The sequence below is a fragment of the Sorex fumeus genome, unplaced genomic scaffold (genome assembly GCF_029834395.1).
Source record: "Sorex fumeus unplaced genomic scaffold, SorFum_2.1 ptg000101l, whole genome shotgun sequence".
NCBI classification, from domain to species: domain Eukaryota; kingdom Metazoa; phylum Chordata; class Mammalia; order Eulipotyphla; family Soricidae; genus Sorex; species Sorex fumeus.
Genome location: NW_026606158.1, coordinates 900,907 through 920,651, shown reverse-complemented (window position 1 = coordinate 920,651; position 19,745 = coordinate 900,907). Strand labels below are relative to the sequence as shown.

The following is a 19,745-nucleotide window of genomic DNA, read 5'->3' as shown; positions in this document are numbered from 1 at the left end:
CTGGGAATCGAATCCGGGTCGGCCTCGTGCAAGGCAAACGCCCTACCCGCGGTACTATCGCTCCAGCCCAATTTTTAAGTCATAGGATTAAGCTTACTATCTGTGCTATTTTTTAAATGATATAATTGAGGTTTTTAAATGATAGCAGCACTGTAGCACTGTCCTCCTGTTGTTCTTCTCTTTGCTCAAGCGGGCATCAGTAACGTCTCCTTTGTGAGACTTGTTGTTACTGTTTTCTTGGCATATCGAATACGCCACGGGAAGCTTGCCAGGCTCTCCCGTGTGGGCAGGATACTCACGGTAGCTTGCTGGGTTCTCCAAGAGGGACGAAGGAATGAACGTGGGTCAGCCGCATGCAAGGCAAACACCCTACCCGCTGTGCCATTGCTCCAGTCCGCCAAATGATAGTATCACAGCAAATTTATTTATTTATTTAGTTAGTTCCTTGTGCTAACCACTATTTTTGTGGATTTGGGGGGAATGTTTATTGGTGTAGGGGCTAATTTACCAGGCTGTCCTGGTGAAAATCCAGTGTAAGAGGCCAAGATGTGGATCTTATGGGATATGAAGAAGGAGACTAACCGGCAGCCTCATTAGCCTCCAATTACTTTGAAAATCACTGCTGGTCTGATCTGTGGGATGAGACACACATTAACAGCATCCAAGGTAGGTCACTGTGTGCATTTGAATTCCTTTGTCACTGACTTGCTGGCAGGAAAAATCTTTCCCACAGGGCATTCACATGGGAAGGCCTTCTGTGAGTCACCGGCACTAGGAATGTTTCTTCCTGCAGGGTCTTTTGTGTGTATACTGTGCTTCTTCTTTTGCCAGTAAATTTATATCCACGATGCTTAGGAATGTATTTAATGAGACAGTTGGGAATTTATTTTTATGATAGAACTAGGAGCCAACAGTGGCCACCATTATGCTTCCTGAGTTTGGCTGGATTCCCCTTCAAGAATCTAAGAGGGTCACATTTTCCAAAAACATAACAGTCACACCCAACGCAAGCATAGCACACTATTTCAACAGGTGCCCTCCTGGAAAATCTGAGACAAAAACGTGCCGTTGGGCAAGGAATCAGGCAAGCATTTTTGACATTTAGGTTTTAGATTTAAAATCTTCCATGTCACCCACTGGGTCCGCTATTTTCTGGAGGTACTTAGTGGGGATTTTTTTTTTTTAACACTTTGATTGGGCTTTTGTGATAGCACAGCGGGTAGGGCGTTTGCCTTGCACGTGGCCAACCTGGCCAACCTGGGTTCCATCCCCCCTCTCAGAGAGCCCAGCAAGCTACCGAGAGTATCCCGCCTACATGTCAGAGCCTATATATATATATTATATATCCAATATTTCAAACACGACAAATGACCTGGCACCCAAGCTGCGCAGGAGGAAAAGAGCGGCTTGGAACGCCTTCAAGAGCAGCGAAGAAATAGCTAAGAGGATGAAGAACCTCCGGCTTCGGGCACATCTCTTTGATTCCACTGTTCTTCCTGCATTAACATAAGCTTCAGAGACCTGGGCCCTACATAAACAGGATGAGAACGCTATTCTGGTCTCCCAAAGAGGAATTGAAAGAGCTATGCTTGGAGTATCACGTTTCACTCAAATGAGAGAAAGAATCCGGAGTTCCGACATCCGTCGACGATCAAGAATCAGGAACGCTGTCTCATTTGCCAAGGTGTCAAAAATCAGATGGGCTGGTCACGTAATGAGATTTAGAGATGACCGCTGGACTAGAGCCGTTACCTACTGGATTCCACGGGATGTCAAAAGACTGCGTGGCCGTCCACCTACCAGATGGTTAGACTTCTTCATCAAGACCATGAACGATCGGTTTGAGGCTCTTCGTGTTCCTAGAATGAACAGACGCCATTGGGCTATTCTAGCATGCGACAGGGACAAATGGAGACGTTACTGGTGTCCGCTCGAGCAAATCATTAATGGGAAGTCAAGTGTGATCAAATGATTCCAAACACAGTAACAAGTCTCACAATGGACTTTACTGGGCCCTCTCCAGAAAATCAATGAACAAGGGAAGACAGTGCTACATTTTGATCAACTTTTTTTTAAAAAATTGAATCACCGTGAGGTACAGTTACAAAGCTTTTGTGTTTGAGTTTCAGTCATTAATTGAACAACCATCGCTCCAACAATGTCCCCAATATACCCCCCCATCCCACCCCTCCCCCTGCCTCTATGGCAGACAATTGTCCTCTTACTCTCGCTCTACTTATGGGCATCATGGTTTGCAATACAGATACCGAGAGGCCATCCTGTTTGGTCCTTTATCTACTTCCAGCACGCATCTCTCATCCCGAGTGAACCCTCCAACCATCTTTGACCTGGTGATGCCTTCTCTATTCCGGCTACCTTCTCCCCCAGCTCATCAGGCAGGTTTGCAACTGATGTCAGTGGGCCCCACAGGTGGCTCATGTGAAGTGGGGAGAAGAAAGACGGTCACTTTCTACTGATCTGCCTCTGTCTTCGGAGACCCAGGCTTACTGGGTTCTTGTGTCGCCTTGCAGAAAAGAATTTCAGGAGTAGACAAGCAGTGAAGTAAAACAGATTCTATTTGGAGATTTTTGAAGGGCAGGATAGAGAGAGAGAGAGAGAGAGAGAGAGAGAGAGAGAGAGAGAGAGAGAGAGAGAGGAGAATAACATGCTCAAGAGAGAACGGCGCTCATGCAAGGGTGGAGAGTCCCTACACATATCCCAGCATTAGACAGGAAAGCATGAAAGTCCACATCTCAAGAGGGGAGATGCAGGTGACACATGTGCTCGGGCACCACATGTGCTTGGCCACCACATGTGCTTGGCCATGTGGACACAGGCAGCACATGGGCTCAGGCAGCATATGTGTGCCCTTCCTTTGTTCAAGGTGGCCTTTATAGGGTTATTCCAACCTGCCTCCATGCAGGGGCTTCTACCTAGGTAAAAGTCCATTGCTAAGGAGGTTGCCTAGGGGGTTGGGAGTGGTGAAGGTCTTCTTTGAAATCTCTTTTCTTGCCTTTTGTTTCTGCCGGAGGTTCTGTTGGAGGAGAGGGTCCAGCCTCTGCAGTATCTATTGCTAGTGCCAGATAAAGGTCTTATCAGGCCTTAGTTCCTATTTTCTGCCAGGTTGGCTTCTGCAACTTCAAAGCTCTTTGCAGGAAACTTACTGCCACCGTCTGGGTAGGGACCTTCCCTATCTGTCTGCCTGCCTACACACATGGAGCATTGTAGAGCTCCATGGAGCGATTCTCCTGGTCCTTGTCTCCACTGTCCTCGGGTACCAGTCTCATATTATGATATTTTATATTCTCAGTGGGAAATTCTGGAAGGACATGTGCCCTTTTCGAAATTACATTTAAGTAAAGGGCTCTTGGGCTAGGGCGATAGTACAGAGGGTAGGGTGTTTGCCTTGCACACGGCCAACCCGGGTTCGATTTCCAGCATCCCATATGGTCCCTCTTGGAGCACTGCCAGGGATAACTCCTGAGTGCAGAGCCAGGAGCAACCCCTGTGCATCGCTGGATGTGACTCAAAAAGCAAAAAAAAAAAAAAAAAATAAAAAAAGGAAGGGACTCTTGGCTTAAAAAAAAATCGCCAGGTTTCAAGACGGTCCTCATCTTCCCTGATGAACATGGCGCTTTCTCTCCTTCACCTCCTCCCTTCGCGGGATGGAGATTTCCAGAACGGTGAGTCACCAACCTGGAGCGCCAGCTCTGCCAGGACTCAAGATGGGGAGCGGCCGAGCGTCCCTTTGCCAGATCTCAACATGGCTTCCCGCCCCGGGTTCATCTCCGGAAACCCGAGGCGGGTCTTGAGGGGCGGGAGGGGAAGGGCCGGAAGCGGAAGTGGAGTCTCCGCCCCCGCGCCCGCCCCCGGAGCGCTCGGCCAAGATGGCGTCGGAGCTGGAGTACGAGTCGGTGCTGTGCGTGAAGCCCGACGTGAGCGTCTACCGGATCCCCCCGCGGGCCTCGAACCGCGGCTACAGGTACCCCCGCCCCGCCGGGCCGCCCCCCGCCTCGCCTCGCGGGGTCCCTCCGCGCCGCCGTCCCGGGGTGGGGGGGGGCGGTGGGGGCCGTGCACCTGTCTCCGCCTGCTCCTCCCGCACCCGGCGCGGCCCGCCGCCCGCGTTCGGGGGCCCCCGAGCCGCGCACAGACGCGCAGACGGGTTGTCATCCCGCGCCCTCCTCCTCGGGACCCTCCCCGGGGCCGCCCCTCGTGCGCCCCGTGCCCCGCAGCGCGTCCCCTCGCCTCCTGCCTGCCCCGCGTCCTTCAGTGGGTCACTCGCCGCGCGCCCCGCCGCCCCCCGCCCGCCTTCCCTGCACGCCCCACGGTGGGCATGAGCTCATCATCTCCCTTTGCGTGTGCTGCTTCTGGCCGGGCTGGCCTGCAGGGAGCATCTTCCAGCAGCCGCGTTGCCCCCCCATCCCCCTTCCCCTCCCCCTCCTCATCCCCATCCCCATCCCCCGCACGGTGCTGCCCGACCAAGGTTCGGTTCCGATGGCAGCATCCAGCGCCCTTCCCCGGGAGTGGCCCATTCTGGTTTCTTCCCGGTCCCTTTTGGGCACGAGGACCTCCCCCCCCCCCCCCCAGCTCCCCTTTCTCCCCCCACCCCCAGCTCACCACGGCAGCGTTTCTGCGGCTCTAGGGCTCACCTGGTACTGCGGGGATGGTGAGGGTCGGGGGGATGCAGGAGGGATGCTCTGGGGTCGTGGTCCTGTAGGACCCAGCTGGGTTGCCTGTCAAAAAAAGGAAAAAAAAAAGACCAAAAAAAAAAAAAAGGGAGAGTGAACCCTGGCCATTGAGTAGTTGTATGATTTATGGGACAAATCTCCATTTTCTGGCAAACAGGAGGGAAAAAAAGTTAATGACAGCAAAATCGCCTCTGGTTGCAGCTCTCTCAGGATGTGTGTGTGTGTGTGTGTGTGTGTGTGTGTGTAGGTGGGGATCCGTATTAAGTGACATCCTAACAAGCACTGCACTGCACTGTCCTCCTGTTGTTCATTGATTTGATCCAGCGGGCCCAGTAACGTCACCGTTGTGAGACTTATTGTTACTGTGTTTGGCGCATCGAATATGTCACAGGGAACCTGCCAGGCTTTGCCGCGCGGGCGAGATACTCTCGGTAGCTTGCCAGGCTCTCTGAGAGGGGTGGAGGAATTGAACCCGGGTCGACTGAGTTTAGTCGGCTGTGTGCAAAGCAAACGCCATACCTGCTGTGCTATCGCTCCAGCCCCATCCTAACAAATGTGAAAGAATTTCAGATACAGTAATAAGATACTGGCTATAGTTCTAGGACACACAGTGTCTAGAGATCTAAGGTATTGTTCTTACTGTTCGCTTTCTAAACTTTAATGGTTTTTATTGTTGGGGCAACACCTGTGCAGTGCCAGGAAGTTGCAGGTCATGGACCTTAACCTTTTGAGCGACCTCCTGGGCAGTAGGATCCATTGCTCACTGCCCTCCCTGCCCCAGATCACCTTTGCGATTTTCCTCTGGGTGTCTGTCATTGCCAAGGCTGAAAGGCTCTTCATTACATTATATAAATCCGTGCCCCTGCCAGCTGGTGGGTTCGACTCTGAGGACCGTGTTTTTGGAAAGGCGAAAGTTCTCACTTTCAGACTTCCATCCAGATCAGCCACCCCAGGACCCGACGACGTGCGTTTTAAATGGTTGCAGGGGCTGTGGGTGACTCACCTGAGCCGTCACCACGCCCTGTGCCCTGCATTCTACCCTTCGATCCGACCACAGTGCACTCAGTTCTGTATTGCATCTGTCTGGGTCCCTGCTTCTATAAGCTGGCAGCAGTCTGAAGTCCTGTTTTTTTTTTTTTCTTTTTGGGTCGCATCCGGCATTGCACAGGTGTTACTCCTGGCTCTGCACTCAGGAATCACTCCTGGCGCTACTCAGGGGACCCTGTGGCATGCTGGGAATTGAACCCAGGTCGGCTGCATGCAAGGCAAACACCCTCCCCGCTGTGCTATTGCTCCAGCCCCCTGAAGTCCCTCTAATTGGAGACACTTTATATTTCCTGGGTCTAGCACAATGTCCCCCCTACACTCTCACAGTCTTCGAATGTTGTCTGAGGGGAAAATCAGGAGGTGACACTAAATCCTGTAACCTTGCATAGGCCGGACCATTGAAATAAAGTAAAAAAGCTCCAGGTTTCTAACTGGAGTTTAGGCTCCCTCAAGGATCTGATAGGCATATCCATACAGTCTTCTTTTTCTCCTCTGAGTTTGGAAAAGACTTCTCTCACTCACCTGTAGTCTGTGATTCCACCCTCTGCCCCCTAGTTTATCCACAGACTTTATCTGTAGGTCAGTGATCCACTCTGAGCCATCAAAGTAGTTTCTTTTTTTTTTTTTTTTTTTTTTTTGTTTTGGGCTGCACCTGGTGGTGCTCCGGGGTTACTCCTGGCTCTGCTGAGGGATCACTCCTGGCAGTGCTTGGGAACCATATGGAACCATCTGCCTGGGATCAAGCCCAGGTCAGCCGCATGTAAGGCAAGCACCTTACCTGCTGTACTATCTCTCCAGCCCCCAATGCAGTTTCTTGATTTTTTTGCCTTTATTGGCATAATTATTGGCATAATTCTACTCTCTGGCATTGCAACATCAGCCTCTCTTATATTGTGAGTGAAGAAACAGAGCTAAGTCAGAATTTTGATTCTAACTTGTGGCTTTTTGGTTTGTCTTTGGGACACACTTGCCTGTGCTCAGGGCCTACTCCTGGTGGGGCTCAGGGGGACTGTATGGGGGCCTGGGAAGTTGAACCCAGATTGGCTGTGTGCAAGGCAAGTGCCTTCCCTGCTGTGCGATATTTAGTATTCAGCCCCCTTCAATCTCATTGCCTTTGGCAATTTTACTCTTTTGTTTGTTTTTGGCTCATACCATACCACATGCTCAGGGCTTACTCCTAGCTCTCTATTCAGGAATCACTCCTGGTGGTCTCTGGGGACCAGTTGGGGTGCTAGGGATCGGATCTGGGCTGGCGGTATGCAAGGAAAGTGCCTTACCCTGTGTACTATTACTTTGGCCCCAAGTCGTGTTTGGTGTCATAGTCATGGGGGTCATCAGTGCTGGGGTTGGAATCCAGGGCCTCACTCATGCGATCATGTGCCGCATCCTGTGTCTTTTTTTTTTTTTGAGGGTGGGGTTCACACCCAGCGATGCTCAGGGGTTACTCCTGGCTCTGCACTCAGGAATTACGCCTGGCAGTGCTTTCGTGACCATATGGGATGCCGGGGATTGAACTCGGGTCGGCCACATGCAAGGCAAATGCCCTACCTGATGTACTATTGCTCCGGCCCCACACATCCTATGTCTTCACTCTGGACTCTAGTTTTCTGATCTGTAGAAATGGAGAGAATACCACTGATCTTTTAAGATCCTTTCAGTTTTTACAGGAATGAACACAATCCATGGCATGGGGTAGAGTTATTAAAGTACGAGAAGACAGGGTGTTTGCCTTATACAAAGCTGACTCTGGTTTGATCCCTATCACATGATATGGTCCCCTGAGTCCCTGCCAGGAGTGAGCTCAGAGCCAGGAGTAAGCTCTGGGTGTGGCCCAAATTCCACCCCCCCCCAAAATAAACCCCCCAAACCAAGTCCCCCAAACCTCAACCAAAAAATCCCAAAACCGTGGTGTATAAGAAGATAGTTGATAACTATTACTTTTCTGTTGTTTGTATACTAGAATCCATTTTACATGATGAGTATATTGTTTGCTCAAGCTACTATTACAGGTAAAGACTTTTTTTTTCTTTTTTAAGCAGGAAAACTTTCTTTGGATAACTAGTAAGATTAGAAGCTATAATAACTGATTCACCTAGTGCTGCGGTTCCTGCCACCTCCTTTTTCAGAGACAAACTTACTCAGCATGCCCCTGGGAGTCCACCGTCTTTAGGGGGATAGACAGGAAGCCGCCCGAGGAGCACCCGAGGCCACTGCCCGCTTTCTATGGCCCCCAAGCCAGGCAGCGTCACCCGCCTTGGGAAACACTGGCTTAGTGTGATGGTTGCTTGGCAGGCGTACACTGGCCAGATTCATGCAAGGAAAATCAAGGCCGATGGGAAATTGGCAGTGATAGAAAATGGTGCTCCAACCTCTAAAGCGTTTACTTCCTCGTCACGCTCTTCATCCCTGGCTAAATCAATAGTGTGTCTTATGTCATAAAAAATGCAGAGGCTCGGAGTTAGTCATCATGGCTTGCCGTGCCCTTCTCCTCTCCCTCATTCAGAACGAGAGGGAGACACTGGGCTTTTCATGCTGGAAGGATGTCTGGGTGAGATCATTGAAAATGTGCGAGGTCAGTTGGGTGGGTTGTCAGAAATTGAGGGGCCACCCCCCCTTGAGATGCTCCGGCTTGGGAGGAACTGAGGGAACCTGCCAGGGGTCCAGACACTCACTGAGATGTTGTTGGACCCAAGATGGAGAAGACGGGTCTGCAGTGGGCTGCACGTCCTCGTTTTCAGTAACTGCATAGACTCTTAATGCTTGATGGGGTGGTAGGGTAAGAACTCAGTAGGAGGGCTGGAGCGATAGTACAGAGGGGAGGGCATTTGCCTTGGATGTGGCTGACCCACCCCTGGCATCCCATCTGGTCCCCCGAGCACTGCCAGGAATAATTCCTGAGTGCAGAGTCAGGAGTAAGCCCTGAGCTGATATTCCCAGAAAAGTCACCAGAAAGTAGTGATGGGAAATTGGGAATGTTAGAAAATGGTGCTCCACCTATAAAAATTTTACTTATTCATCATGCTCACTGCCCCTCCCCCCCCAAAAAAAGCTCAATAGAAAAACTGAACAGAGAACTCTTTTTTTTTTTTTTGGTTTAAAATGTTTATTATCATTAAGATCATTCATCTCCCCTCTTGAGATGTGTATTTTCATGCTTTCATATCTATTGCTGGGGTGTCTACTTTTTGGGTCACACCCGGCGATGCGCAGGGGCTACTCCTGGCTCATGCATTCAGGAATCACTACTGGTGGTGCTCGGGGGACCCTATGGGATGCTGGGAATCGAACCCGGGTCGGCCGCGTGCAAGGCAAACGCCCTCCCCGCTGTGCTGTCGCCCCAGCCCCTAGATAGAGAACTCTTGAGGACTCTGTTCTGGATCTGGTTCCGGTGCGGACATTGTGGAGGACCCGCTGCGAGAGAAGGGGGGGGTGGGTTACTGGTCCTTCAAAGCTCAGTTTTCACTTTCTCACCTTTGTGTCCCCACTGGGTCAACTCCTTCCTGTCTTGATAACCTCACTGTTAACCTTTCCAAACAGCAAACTTTCCCAAAGCAGCAACTTTTCTTTTCTGCCTTTGACTCCCCTCTGCTTGCTCGGAGACCCTGCTGCCCCCGACCCCCACCCCGATTCTCCCGCCCATCTCTTACTGACTCCCTGCTGAGGGCGCCCATCCCTGCATCACTGCATCGCCACACAAGTGAAAGGGAGGGCCAGAGAGCGCGCAGGGTTTAGGGTGCTTGCCTTGCGCGCTGCTGACCCCACTTGGAAACTTTGACACTGTATATGACCTCTGCCCCCGGTCCCCCCCCCCCCGGGGTGCCTTGTGAGCCCATAGCCAAGAATAGCCCCCCGCGCTGCTAGGAGGGGCCCGAATCACCTCCTATTAAAAATATTTTATTTTTAATAAAAATCTTAATTTTTTAAAATGAAAATCGCCTCAATTTTAGCTTAAAATTAAGCTGAAATTTTATTTTTAGCTTAATAAAATGGGATAAAATGGGGAGCATGTCGTACTTCCGCTCAAAGCCTCCAGTATATCTTCTCTCGGTCTCCCGACTAAAAGTCGGATTTCTTCCTGGCCGGTGTGATCTGACTGTCTCTTACGTCTCTTATTTCATTCCAACCACAGTCTCGGTCCTGCTCGCGCGCAGACATCCTAGGATGTCAGTCAGTTCCTGCCGTGCTCCCTTGGCACTGCCCGCGTTCCCTAGGCCTTCTCGCCTCCAGCTCGTCCGAAGCCCAGCTCTCACTTCCTGTGTGCATTTGCTTCCGTTTCACCCTGCCTAAGGGAGCCGGCCCGGGCCCCTTTCTCCCCCGCCACAGCCCACTACTCCCTCCTGTGGCCCCCCACCCTGCCTTTCCTGCTGCTGACCTTTCACCTTCTGAGACACGAATTATTTACTCTGGATCTTTGTTGGCTTTGAAAAATTATGCTTTTTCCCTATTTCTTCCCATGCCTCTTCTTTCCACGTCTTACCTTCTGGGAGAGCCTGGGTGGAGCAGGGGGTCTTGGTTGGCAGTTACATTCATAGTGCCTGGAACTTCGTCTATGACTTAATCTGCACTCTGTCAGCCCAGGAGACTGAGCGCAGGGCTTTGGGGAGGCGTCTGCTCCCCACTCTGTTTGATTTAGTTGACTTTGTTGTTGCTACCAAGAGTATCTCGCCCGCGCGGCAAAGCCTGGCAAGCTACCTGTGACGTATTCGATATGCCAAACACAGTAACAAGAAGTCTCATGATGGAGACGTTACTGGGCCCGCTCGAGCAAATCGATGAACAACGGGAGGATAGTCACAGTGACAGTTGTTACCTGATCAGGAAGATGCTGCTATGTAAAATTACTAGTGGGATGGGAATGGTGTCGTGGTTGAGAAACTTTAAAAATGGCAGAGGGATGGAGCAGGTATTAAGAGTACTATAAGGGGCTGGAGCGATAGCACAGCGGTAGGGCGTTTGCCTTGCACGCAGCCAACATGGCCGACCCGAGTTCGATTCCTCCGTCCCTCGTCCCTCCGTCCCGGCAAGCTACCGAGAGTATCTCGCCCGCATGGCAGAGCCTGGCAAGCTCCCCGTGACTTATTCGATATGCCAGACACAGTAACAACAAAGTCTCCAATGGAGACATTACTGGGCCCGCTCAAGCAAATCGATGAACAACGGGAGGGCCTTTACTTTACTTTACTTTTTAATGTAAAATAATTAAAAATTGCTTTGATTTTTGTACCTGTTTTTATGGTTACTTGCCACGTCATAGGTAAGGCGGGGGTCCAGAATTCTTGTTGATTACTTGATAGGAAGAAAAATGCCAGGGAACTCAGCATTTTGTAGCCCTGAGCCCTGAGGCCGCCCTTCTCCTCTCCCAGGGCGTCTGACTGGAAGCTAGACCAGCCTGATTGGACCGGCCGCCTCCGCATCACTTCGAAAGGGAAGATCGCTTACATCAAACTGGAGGATAAAGTTTCAGGTAATCTGGACTGGGACCCCTGCCCGCAAAGCCCGCTGGTCCGGGGAGCCTGGTCAAAACCCTCGGGCATGCGCTGGAATGGAGGTACTTAGAGCTTTGGTTGTCCTGGAGGGACCCCTGGCTGCGCTGGGGCAACCCTCTGTGGTGTTTGGGATTTCAACCAGTTTTCGGCTGTAAGCGAGGAAAGCACCTTGACCCCTGTAATGTCTCTCAGGCCTTGTAAATGAGAGTTTTGGACTTTTGCTTTCTCTGCTTAAAGATCTCTCTCTCTCTCTCTCTCTCTCTCTCTCTCTCTCTCTCTCTCTCTCTCCTCTCTCATTCTCTCATTCTCCTCTCTCATTCCTCTCTCCCTCTTTTCTCTCTTTCATTCTCTCTCCCCTCCCCCCCCTTCCCCTCTCCCCTCCTCCCCCATCCCTCAGGGGAGCTCTTTGCTCAGGCACCTGTGGAACAGTACCCAGGGATTGCTGTGGAGACAGTGACGGACTCCAGCCGCTACTTTGTGATCCGGATCCAGGATGGCACTGGTAAGGGGGCCGGGACTTGAGGGAAAATGTGTCCCTGTTGCCGCCATCTCAGCTGTTGGCTCATTTTCCCCCACCCCGTTCTGACTGTCTGAGCTGACTGTCTGAGCTGAGCGTCCTCACTCAGGGAGGAGGATTAGCGTTATCCCAACACAAATTCAAGTCTGGTAGTCATCGGTCGGCCGCTGTCCACTCAAGGGCAGTGACTGGAGGCAGGGCCCCGTATCTTGCCCACGTGGGGCACAGACTCCTCCCATGAGGAGAAAGACAGTGGACGGTGGGGGTCTGCCTGGGCCAGGTGGGCCCAGTGGCAGTTACTCAGCCTTCAGCGTGGCCAGAGGTCACCCGACCAAGCCCAGACAGACTGGGGCCCGGGACCCGTACAGAGCGTGAGATCCCCTGTGAGGAAACCCTTGGTGTTCCCATCCCAATCTGGGTGGGATCCCCTTCTGGGGCTGCTCGTTTGAGGGTTCCTCTCCCCCTCTCCCTCTCCCCCCAGGGCGCAGTGCCTTCATCGGCATTGGCTTCACAGACCGCGGTGACGCCTTCGACTTCAATGTCTCCTTGCAAGATCATTTCAAGTGAGTGTCGCGGCTCAGGGCTCTGGGCCCTGCGGTGTCTCGGCTCAGCGGGTGCCACCTGGGGGATTTGGGGAGTGAGCGCCTTAACCTCTTTAATCTCTGTTCCGCCCTTGCCTGGAGCCGTGCCAGCTGTTGCTTTGGTTGATGCCTCCGGGGACTCTGCCCCACCCGAGGAGGTCTGAGGGCAGCAGGCGCTATTCCAGGGTTGGGTGCCTGTGGGGAGCCCAGGCCAGCTTGGTTCCTTGACCCGGCCGACCCGTTGTGTGCCTTTTGCCCGCCTGTGTTTGCCCTTTCTGTCCTGGGCTGTGCCACGCGTGGTCAGTGTCCTCCTCCCAGGACAGACCTCCCGGTCTCTCTGTGACCGTCGCGGGCCCCTTGGCGCGGGGCAGGCTGCTGGCCCCGAGGGATGGCGAGGGGATGTGCTCGGGAGAGATGGGCCTGGTCTGCCGGGGCCCTCCCTGGGCTTCCTCTCCCCACCCACCCCGGGTCTTCTCTCTGCTTTCGGGGCTCTGTCTGTCCATCACTCCCAAACGCTTGCGTCAGACTCCGCTGTCAGGGACCCCGAGACTCAGAGACCGCGCGCTCTCCCCCCAGGTGGGTAAAGCAGGAATCCGAGATTTCCAAAGAGTCCCAGGACATGGACAGCCGTCCCAAGCTGGACCTGGGCTTCAAGGAAGGGCAGACCATCAAGCTGAGCATTGGGGTGAGTCTGACGACCCCTTTTTCCTTGGTTCTTTCCATATCTTCCCAAAGGCAAGTTGGGAGAAACCGACGCGACATTTTATGGCTCTGAAGACTTTTTTCCCCCTGGAGTGATAGCACAGCGGTAGGGCGTTTGCCTTGCACGCAGCCAACACGGCCGACCCGAGTTCGATTCCTCCGCCCCTCTCGGAGAGCCCGGCAAGCTACTGAGAGTATTCGATATGCCAGACACAGTAACAACAAAGTCTCCAATGGAGACGTTACTGGGCCCGCTCGAGCAAATCGATGATCGACGGGAGGGCCTTTACTTTACTTTACTTTCTAACGACCTGGTTGGAAAAAGAACAGGGTGTCAGGAATCAATCCCCGTGGGGGGCGCCTCCTCCTCCTCCTCCTCCTTCCTCCCTCTTCCATCCTTCCTCTTCCTTCCTTCCTCCTCCTCCCTCCTTTTTTCTTCTTTTTTTTGCTTTTTGGGTCACACCCGGCAATGCTCAGGGGTTACTCCTGGCTCAGCACTCAGGAATTCCTCCTGGCAGTGCTCGGGGGGACCCTATGGGATGCTGGGAATCGAACCTGAGTCGGCCATGTGCAAGGCAAATGCCCTCCCCGCTGTGCTATCGCTCCAGCCCCTCTTCTTCTTTTTTATTAGAACATTACAACCAAGAAAGGAGGTGCTTCGAAGCCCAAGACCACAGGCACTGGGGGCCTGAGCTTGCTGCCACCCCCACCTGGAGGCAAAGTCACTATCCCCCCGCCGACCACGTCCGTCCCCATCAGCAACCACGTGACTCCACCGCCCATTCCGAAATCCAACCACGGAGGGAACGATGCGGGTACGTTGTCTGGGTTTCTCCTGGAGGGACTGTGTGTCCTCGGCGGGCAGCCCCTCTTGGCCAGCAGGGTTGAGGGTTCTGGGTCCTCGTGGCCTCCAGCCCGGGGGCCGAGAGCGGAAGGGGCTGGTGGGCAGAGTGCAGGTCAGCGGTCAGAAGGCCACTTGCTCCCCTGCGCGTCGTCTTCGCTCTCCTAGAGCCAAGAGCCGGCCGGTCCAGGATTCAGCCGATGTCTGCATGTGCATCGGGGCGTTTCCGAAGTTCCTTTGAGTCTCAGTACCCGTGTCTGCGGGTGGGGGTGTCGCGTGACCTCCGCCTTGGGAACGTCACGGACACGAACCTGGAGTGTCAGGGCCATTACTGCCGGGGCCACATCTGGCGGTGCTTAGGGGTCACTCCTGGCGTGTGGGGGACCATGTGCAGTGTGGGGATCGCTGTGCACCAGATGAGTGCCTGGACCTTTTTTTTTTTTTTTTTTAAATAATATAGGAGTATTACTGTTTGTTCACCCATTGATTAAGCTGATTGAATTGGGCATGAACTCCACATTACTTTTCTTTTTAATTGTATCACTGTGAGATAGAGCTACAAAGCTTTCGTGTTTGAGATTGAGCCATACAATGATGGAACACCCATCCCTTCACCAGGGCACATTCTCCACCACCAATGTCCCCAGTATCTCCTCTGTGTGCCGTCCCCCCCCCGCCCCCCCGCCCCATCCCAGTTCTTACCCTGCCTCTATGGCAGACAATTTCCCCAATACCCTCTTTCTCAAATTTTGGGCATTAAAAATTTACCGCCACCATTCAAGCCTACCTGCCAGGGCCAGATGCTAGATAATTTATTTTCCATTGTTCATTTGGAATATCATGAGAGTTTGCACGGCCGCGATTGTAAATGTAAAATTCTAGATTGTAAATGGTTGGGTACTTCTCTGTAGGTCACTAATCCATTTTGGGATTCAGTTGGGAGTCTCTGGGCTAGGGCTGTTGGTGCGCTAAGATGGCGCCCGGAGTCAAATTGTGGGCACGGCAGCCAGTCTGCTGGGCAGGTGGGGACCCGGGGAGGGATAGCCCGGGTCCTCTGCCACCATGTGGCCTGGAGATTCAGTCCTGAAACCCGCATACCTGGGCCTTGCTTGTGGAAGCTCTTGGTCGCTGGGATTCCATCTGGAGTAGGCGGAGAGGCTGCACCTGCTCCATCTGGGGTGTCCCGGTGAAATTGGCTGGGTATGGGACCCAAAGAGATCTGAGCGCCTGGACCTTTGTGTCATCTCTTTGACCCCGTTCTCCTAGTTCCCACCATATCTTCACAAAGGGTGGAACTGAGGCGACATTTATGGTTCTGAAGACTTTCCCCCCCCCCCACAACGACCTGGCTGGAAAAGAGAAGAGGTAGTCAGGAATTACTCCTGGTGGTGCTCAGGGGACTATGTGGGTTGCCAGGGATCGAACCTACCTGCCGTTCTATCTCCCCAGCCCTGTCTCCAGGAATTTCTGAGGTCAGAAATGGTGAAAGTCACTGGGGATAGTGTCTTCGACAGGTTTATTTTCTATTCTAAAAAAAAAATTAAAGCAAGCCGGAGAGATAGTCCAGTGGATAGGGTACTTGCGTTGCACGCAGCCAGCTGGGGTTCAATCCCTGGCATCCCACATGGTCCCCCAAGCACCGCTAGGAGTGATTTCCTGAGTGCAGAACCAGGAATAAGCCCTGAGCAATGCCAGGTCTTGGCCTCCTGCTTCCACACCTCCCCCAAAGAATTCAACCTTTAATTTTGAGTTTGTAGATTCAAGTGCAGTTGTTAAGCAAAAAATAACCCAAAGAAATCTCTGGTGCCCTTGACCCCGTTTTAGTCAGTGGTGAGTGTTGCAAACATATGGCTGAGTTCCACAACCAGGAAATGGGCATTGAAGCCATCTACTGAAAAAAAAATCTCAGGGCTAGGACGAAGAGACGTTACTGGGGCCTGCTTGAGGCAATCGACGAATAACAGGATGGTTGTGATTGTGATTGTGACTGATCTCAGATTCACCCAGTGTCTCATAGTTTCCGTGTCTGTGTGTGTCTGTGTCTCTGCGTTCAGTTCTCGCTAGCTGTGTAGATCTGACTGTGTGGGTCCGTGGGTCCAGCACCAGGGCAAGGGCCCGTAGCAGCGCTGCTGTTACAGGGTGCCCGTGTTTGTTTTCTCTCCTAACCACCCTCCCGTTTCCCGGTGCCACCCCGGCAGTCACCAGTCGCATCTCCATCCCTTTGAAATTGTCACTTCTGGAATAAGTGGCTGGCTTGAGTCAGTGACCTTTGGCTGTCATCCCGTCCCCCCTCTTCCCTGCTGTCCCTGTGTGGCGTTGAAGAGCATTTCATGCTCGAGCAGGCCCTGAGGACGGGCATTGGGCTCATTTGCAGTCCGGGGACCCTGCGAGTCTGCCGGGAGCACTGGGGTGCGGGGTTTCCGTGTGAGCATTTGCGGTTTCCCCGTGAGGCTTCTCATGTCTTCTCATCCTGGCTCCCCGCGTTGTTCTCCTGCCTTTCCCTCAGACATCCTGTTAGATTTGGATTCCCCGGCTCCTGTCACCACGCCAGCGCCAGCCCCAGCCCCGGTCTCTGCAAGCAACGACTTGTGGGGGGACTTCAGCACTGCATCCAGGTACGCTGCCCTCCCTCGGCCGGGGACATCTCAGCCGAGAAGGCGGGGCGTTGGCAGGGGACGGAGTCCCTCGCTTCCCAGTGGGAGGGCCAAAAAATTTTTTTTTTTAAATTGTTTTTAAGAGAATGATCAGTCTCTATATAATTGCTATATTCTACGAACCTTAGGTGGAAGGGGGTTGGATGGGAAAGTTGGTGTGAGAGGCCCCGGTGCAAGGGCCAGAGTGATAGGACAGCGGGGAGGGCGTTTGCCTTGCACGCGGCCGGCTCGGGTTCGATCCCCAGCATCCCATAGGGTCCCCTGAGCACCACCAGGAGTAATTCCTGAGCGCAGAGCCAGGAGGAACCCCTGAGCATCGCTGGGTGTGACCCGAAAGGCAAAACAAAACAAAACAAAACAAAATAAACCGGGTGCAGTCTTGGCAAGGTCAGGAAGTGTCCCGCATGGGGAGTGGTGGAGTGACAGAGATGGCGGGTGAACGTTTCAGATCATGGTCAGAATTGCTGTGAAGTCCAGCAGCGGAAATTCTGAGACGGGACCCGTTTGTTTGCTGGCGCTAGGGGTGAGGCCCTGGGCCACCTCCACTCGAGGACGTGCCCTGCTGTCCCGGGGCTCCAGCCCCGCCGGGCTACCTCTTCTTGCTGGCTATGCTTGATGGACTGTGACACCGGTAGACCTAGTCACCAAGCGGGGCTGAGCGGGGGCCCTGCGCCCCGCTGACCCTGCAGGCCTGGCTGGGTCCTGCCTGGAGCTGGGAGCAGCTCCTCAGGTGCCTGACGGGGTGTCACGGGGTGTCCTGGGCTCTCTCTCCCCTTCCCGCCTCGCAGCTCGGTTCCGAACCAGGCCCCTCAGCCGTCCAACTGGGTCCAGTTCTGATCAGCGTTGCGAGACATCGTTGCGGATGGACTGGGAGAACCCAACAAGAAGACCTTGAGGGCACCGATCCGTGAGGGAAGCCGGGCCCCCCTCCCCCCGAACCCCGCTCTCCGGACAATCGCACACAGCTTCTCCATCGCAGCCCCGCGCCTTGGCGTCCTTTGTCCTTCCCTTGCCGTGCAGCCAAGAAAACACTAAACAATCGCGTGTCCTGTTCCTGACCGAGGCAGGGAAGAGCGGGGCTTCTGCTGTGAGTGTCGGGCGACTGCAGGACTCCAGGGCCCCCTGGCACTTCCGGGGGGGACATCTCCCCCCCTTATTCAGACCCCCTGACTCATTTTCAGAATCCTCCCCCCACCTGTGTGAGCCCCCCAGGGACGCGACCCTCAGCAGTTTCCGGGGGCAGACGGACCCCTCGAGTCTTCGTTTCCCCCTGACCGTTAGGGACATTTAAGAGTGGCCCCGGGGGGTACCGGGTGTGAAGCAGGGTGAAGCAGGGTGCCTTCCCCGGCGCGGCTGGCACCCCTCCCGCAGGCTGCACCCCTGTTCCACTGCTGTCTCTTCCTTTGCCCCCTGTGCTGCGGGCGTTTCTGAGGCGTTGAGGAGTGGCTGAGGGGGGCTTCCGAGCCTCGCCCTAGAGAGATGTTTACTTTCCTCGCCCCTCCACGTGGGCGAGGCCTAGCGGGGCGCTGCTTGCCCCGTTTTTTGCCGCCCCCGCTCCCCCCCCCCCCCAATTGCGGGGTTTTGAGGCTTCGACCTTCGCCGCAGGCCCGAGAGGTTGAAGGGACTGAGAGGCTGGTCCGTGCAGTTGGAGTCGTGTGCCCTCCACCCCCGGGGGGGCTCTTTCACCTTTCACCTGACCAGCCCCCCCCCCCAGGCGTTTCTAACGCCAGTGGGGAGAAGCCCAGCCTCCTGTACCCCACGCCAGCGTGAGTCGCCCTCCCCTGCCCGCCCCCTCACGCTCCAATTCCTGTCAGATGCTGTGAAGCCTGTGAAGCAGTTAACTCCCCCAGCTGAGTGCTCCCTCCCTCAGGAGAGTGCTCCCTCCCTCAGCTGAGCGTTTTCCTCAGGTGAGTGCTCCCTCCCCCAGTTGAGCATTCCCTCCCTCAGGCGAGTGCTCCCTCAGGCGAGTGCTCCCTCCCCCAGCTGAGCGTTCCCTCCCTCAGGTGAGTGCTCCTTCAGGCGAGTGCTCCCTCCCTCAGGCGAGTGCTCCCTCAGCTGAGCGTTCCCTCCCTTAGGCGGGCAGGCACCAGTTGTTCTGAGGACCAGACCAAGGGACCCGGTGTGGGTGGGTGCTGACGGAGGCCCGCATGCGTGGGGAGGCTCGTCATTTCTGAGTCTATTCCCTCTCCTGGAATTCTTTCTCGACTCTTGTGACTTGGGGTCCATTTATGTTCACCGCCTCCCCGCTCCCCGGCGGCCCTAGGCGCTCTCCCGGGAGTGCAGGGGCAGGGCTTCTTCTTCGCAGAATTCCAGTCGCAAACACTAAGAGCCCAGTCCGCAGACTGGCTCGGGACTGACGGACGGACTGACTGACGACGGGGAACCTATTTTTCTCAATCTTCCTCCCCTGTTGTGTTCTTTGTATTCTCGAGATGATAATATATTATGTATTTGAATCGCTGAAGAGCTGAAAATGAAGTTTAAGATATATGTATATAAAGAGTATGCTGTAATGGTGCAATAATGGTATTAAAAAATAAGGGAAAAGGTGTCTGTGGTCTGGTTTTTCAATCTTATTTTAATTTGGGGGTGGGGCCAGGGGAGGCCTGGGAGATGGTCCGTGGGGCCTGCGGCCCATTCCGGGCATCGTGTGTCCCCTGAGCCTTGGTGGGTGCTGCACTGGAGACCCCCAGAACCGCCAGGTCTGCCCAGGCCGCAGGAACACCCCCCTGCTCCCCATTGCACTGCCCAGTGTTTGGCCAAGAATTGAGCATTGGGGTCCCTGGGCCTCCTGGGCAACCTATCCCCAAGCCCCCCAGAGTCATTGTAAGGAGGCAGCTCAAGCAGGGCTGAGGGGCCTGGGCCTCTCCGTGGTACAGAGGGTCACCAGAGCCATCCCTGCAGTGCTGGGGGCTCCCAGCACTTGTGCGGGGTACTGAGGAGCCCCACAGGAGCTGGGCTTGGGCGCGGGGCCCCAACATGTAAGGTGTGTGCTTTCGCCCTCTGTGTTAGCTCCCTGGGCTTTCAGTATCTATAATCCAGTAGAACTGGACCAGTAGGTACGGAAAGATAGTTTTTGAAAATTCCCGAATTTTTTTTTCCCCAAGGGTGACTATGAAAGATATTTAATATACTAAAGTACTATAAAGATAGTTCATGCATAAAGAGACTTTAAAGTACAAATATCAACAACAAATTAAAAAAATCCTATCAAAATGAGAGCAGAGAG

The 19,745-nt window shown here is 53.9% G+C and overlaps 1 protein-coding gene across 1 annotated transcript; it reads left to right on the top strand.

Annotated features, from left to right (window-relative positions):
* Nucleotides 1-3,829: 3,829 nt before the first annotated feature.
* NECAP1 (NECAP endocytosis associated 1) lies at nucleotides 3,830-19,067 on the top strand. Its single transcript, XM_056134701.1, has 8 exons — nucleotides 3,830-3,982; nucleotides 11,099-11,199; nucleotides 11,619-11,723; nucleotides 12,220-12,301; nucleotides 12,896-13,004; nucleotides 13,653-13,836; nucleotides 16,369-16,477; nucleotides 17,305-19,067. The coding sequence occupies exons 1-8, from the start codon at nucleotides 3,888-3,890 to the stop codon at nucleotides 17,351-17,353; spliced, it is 834 nt and encodes a 277-aa protein (XP_055990676.1). The 5' UTR covers nucleotides 3,830-3,887; the 3' UTR covers nucleotides 17,354-19,067.
* The last annotated feature ends 678 nt before the right edge of the window (nucleotides 19,068-19,745 follow it).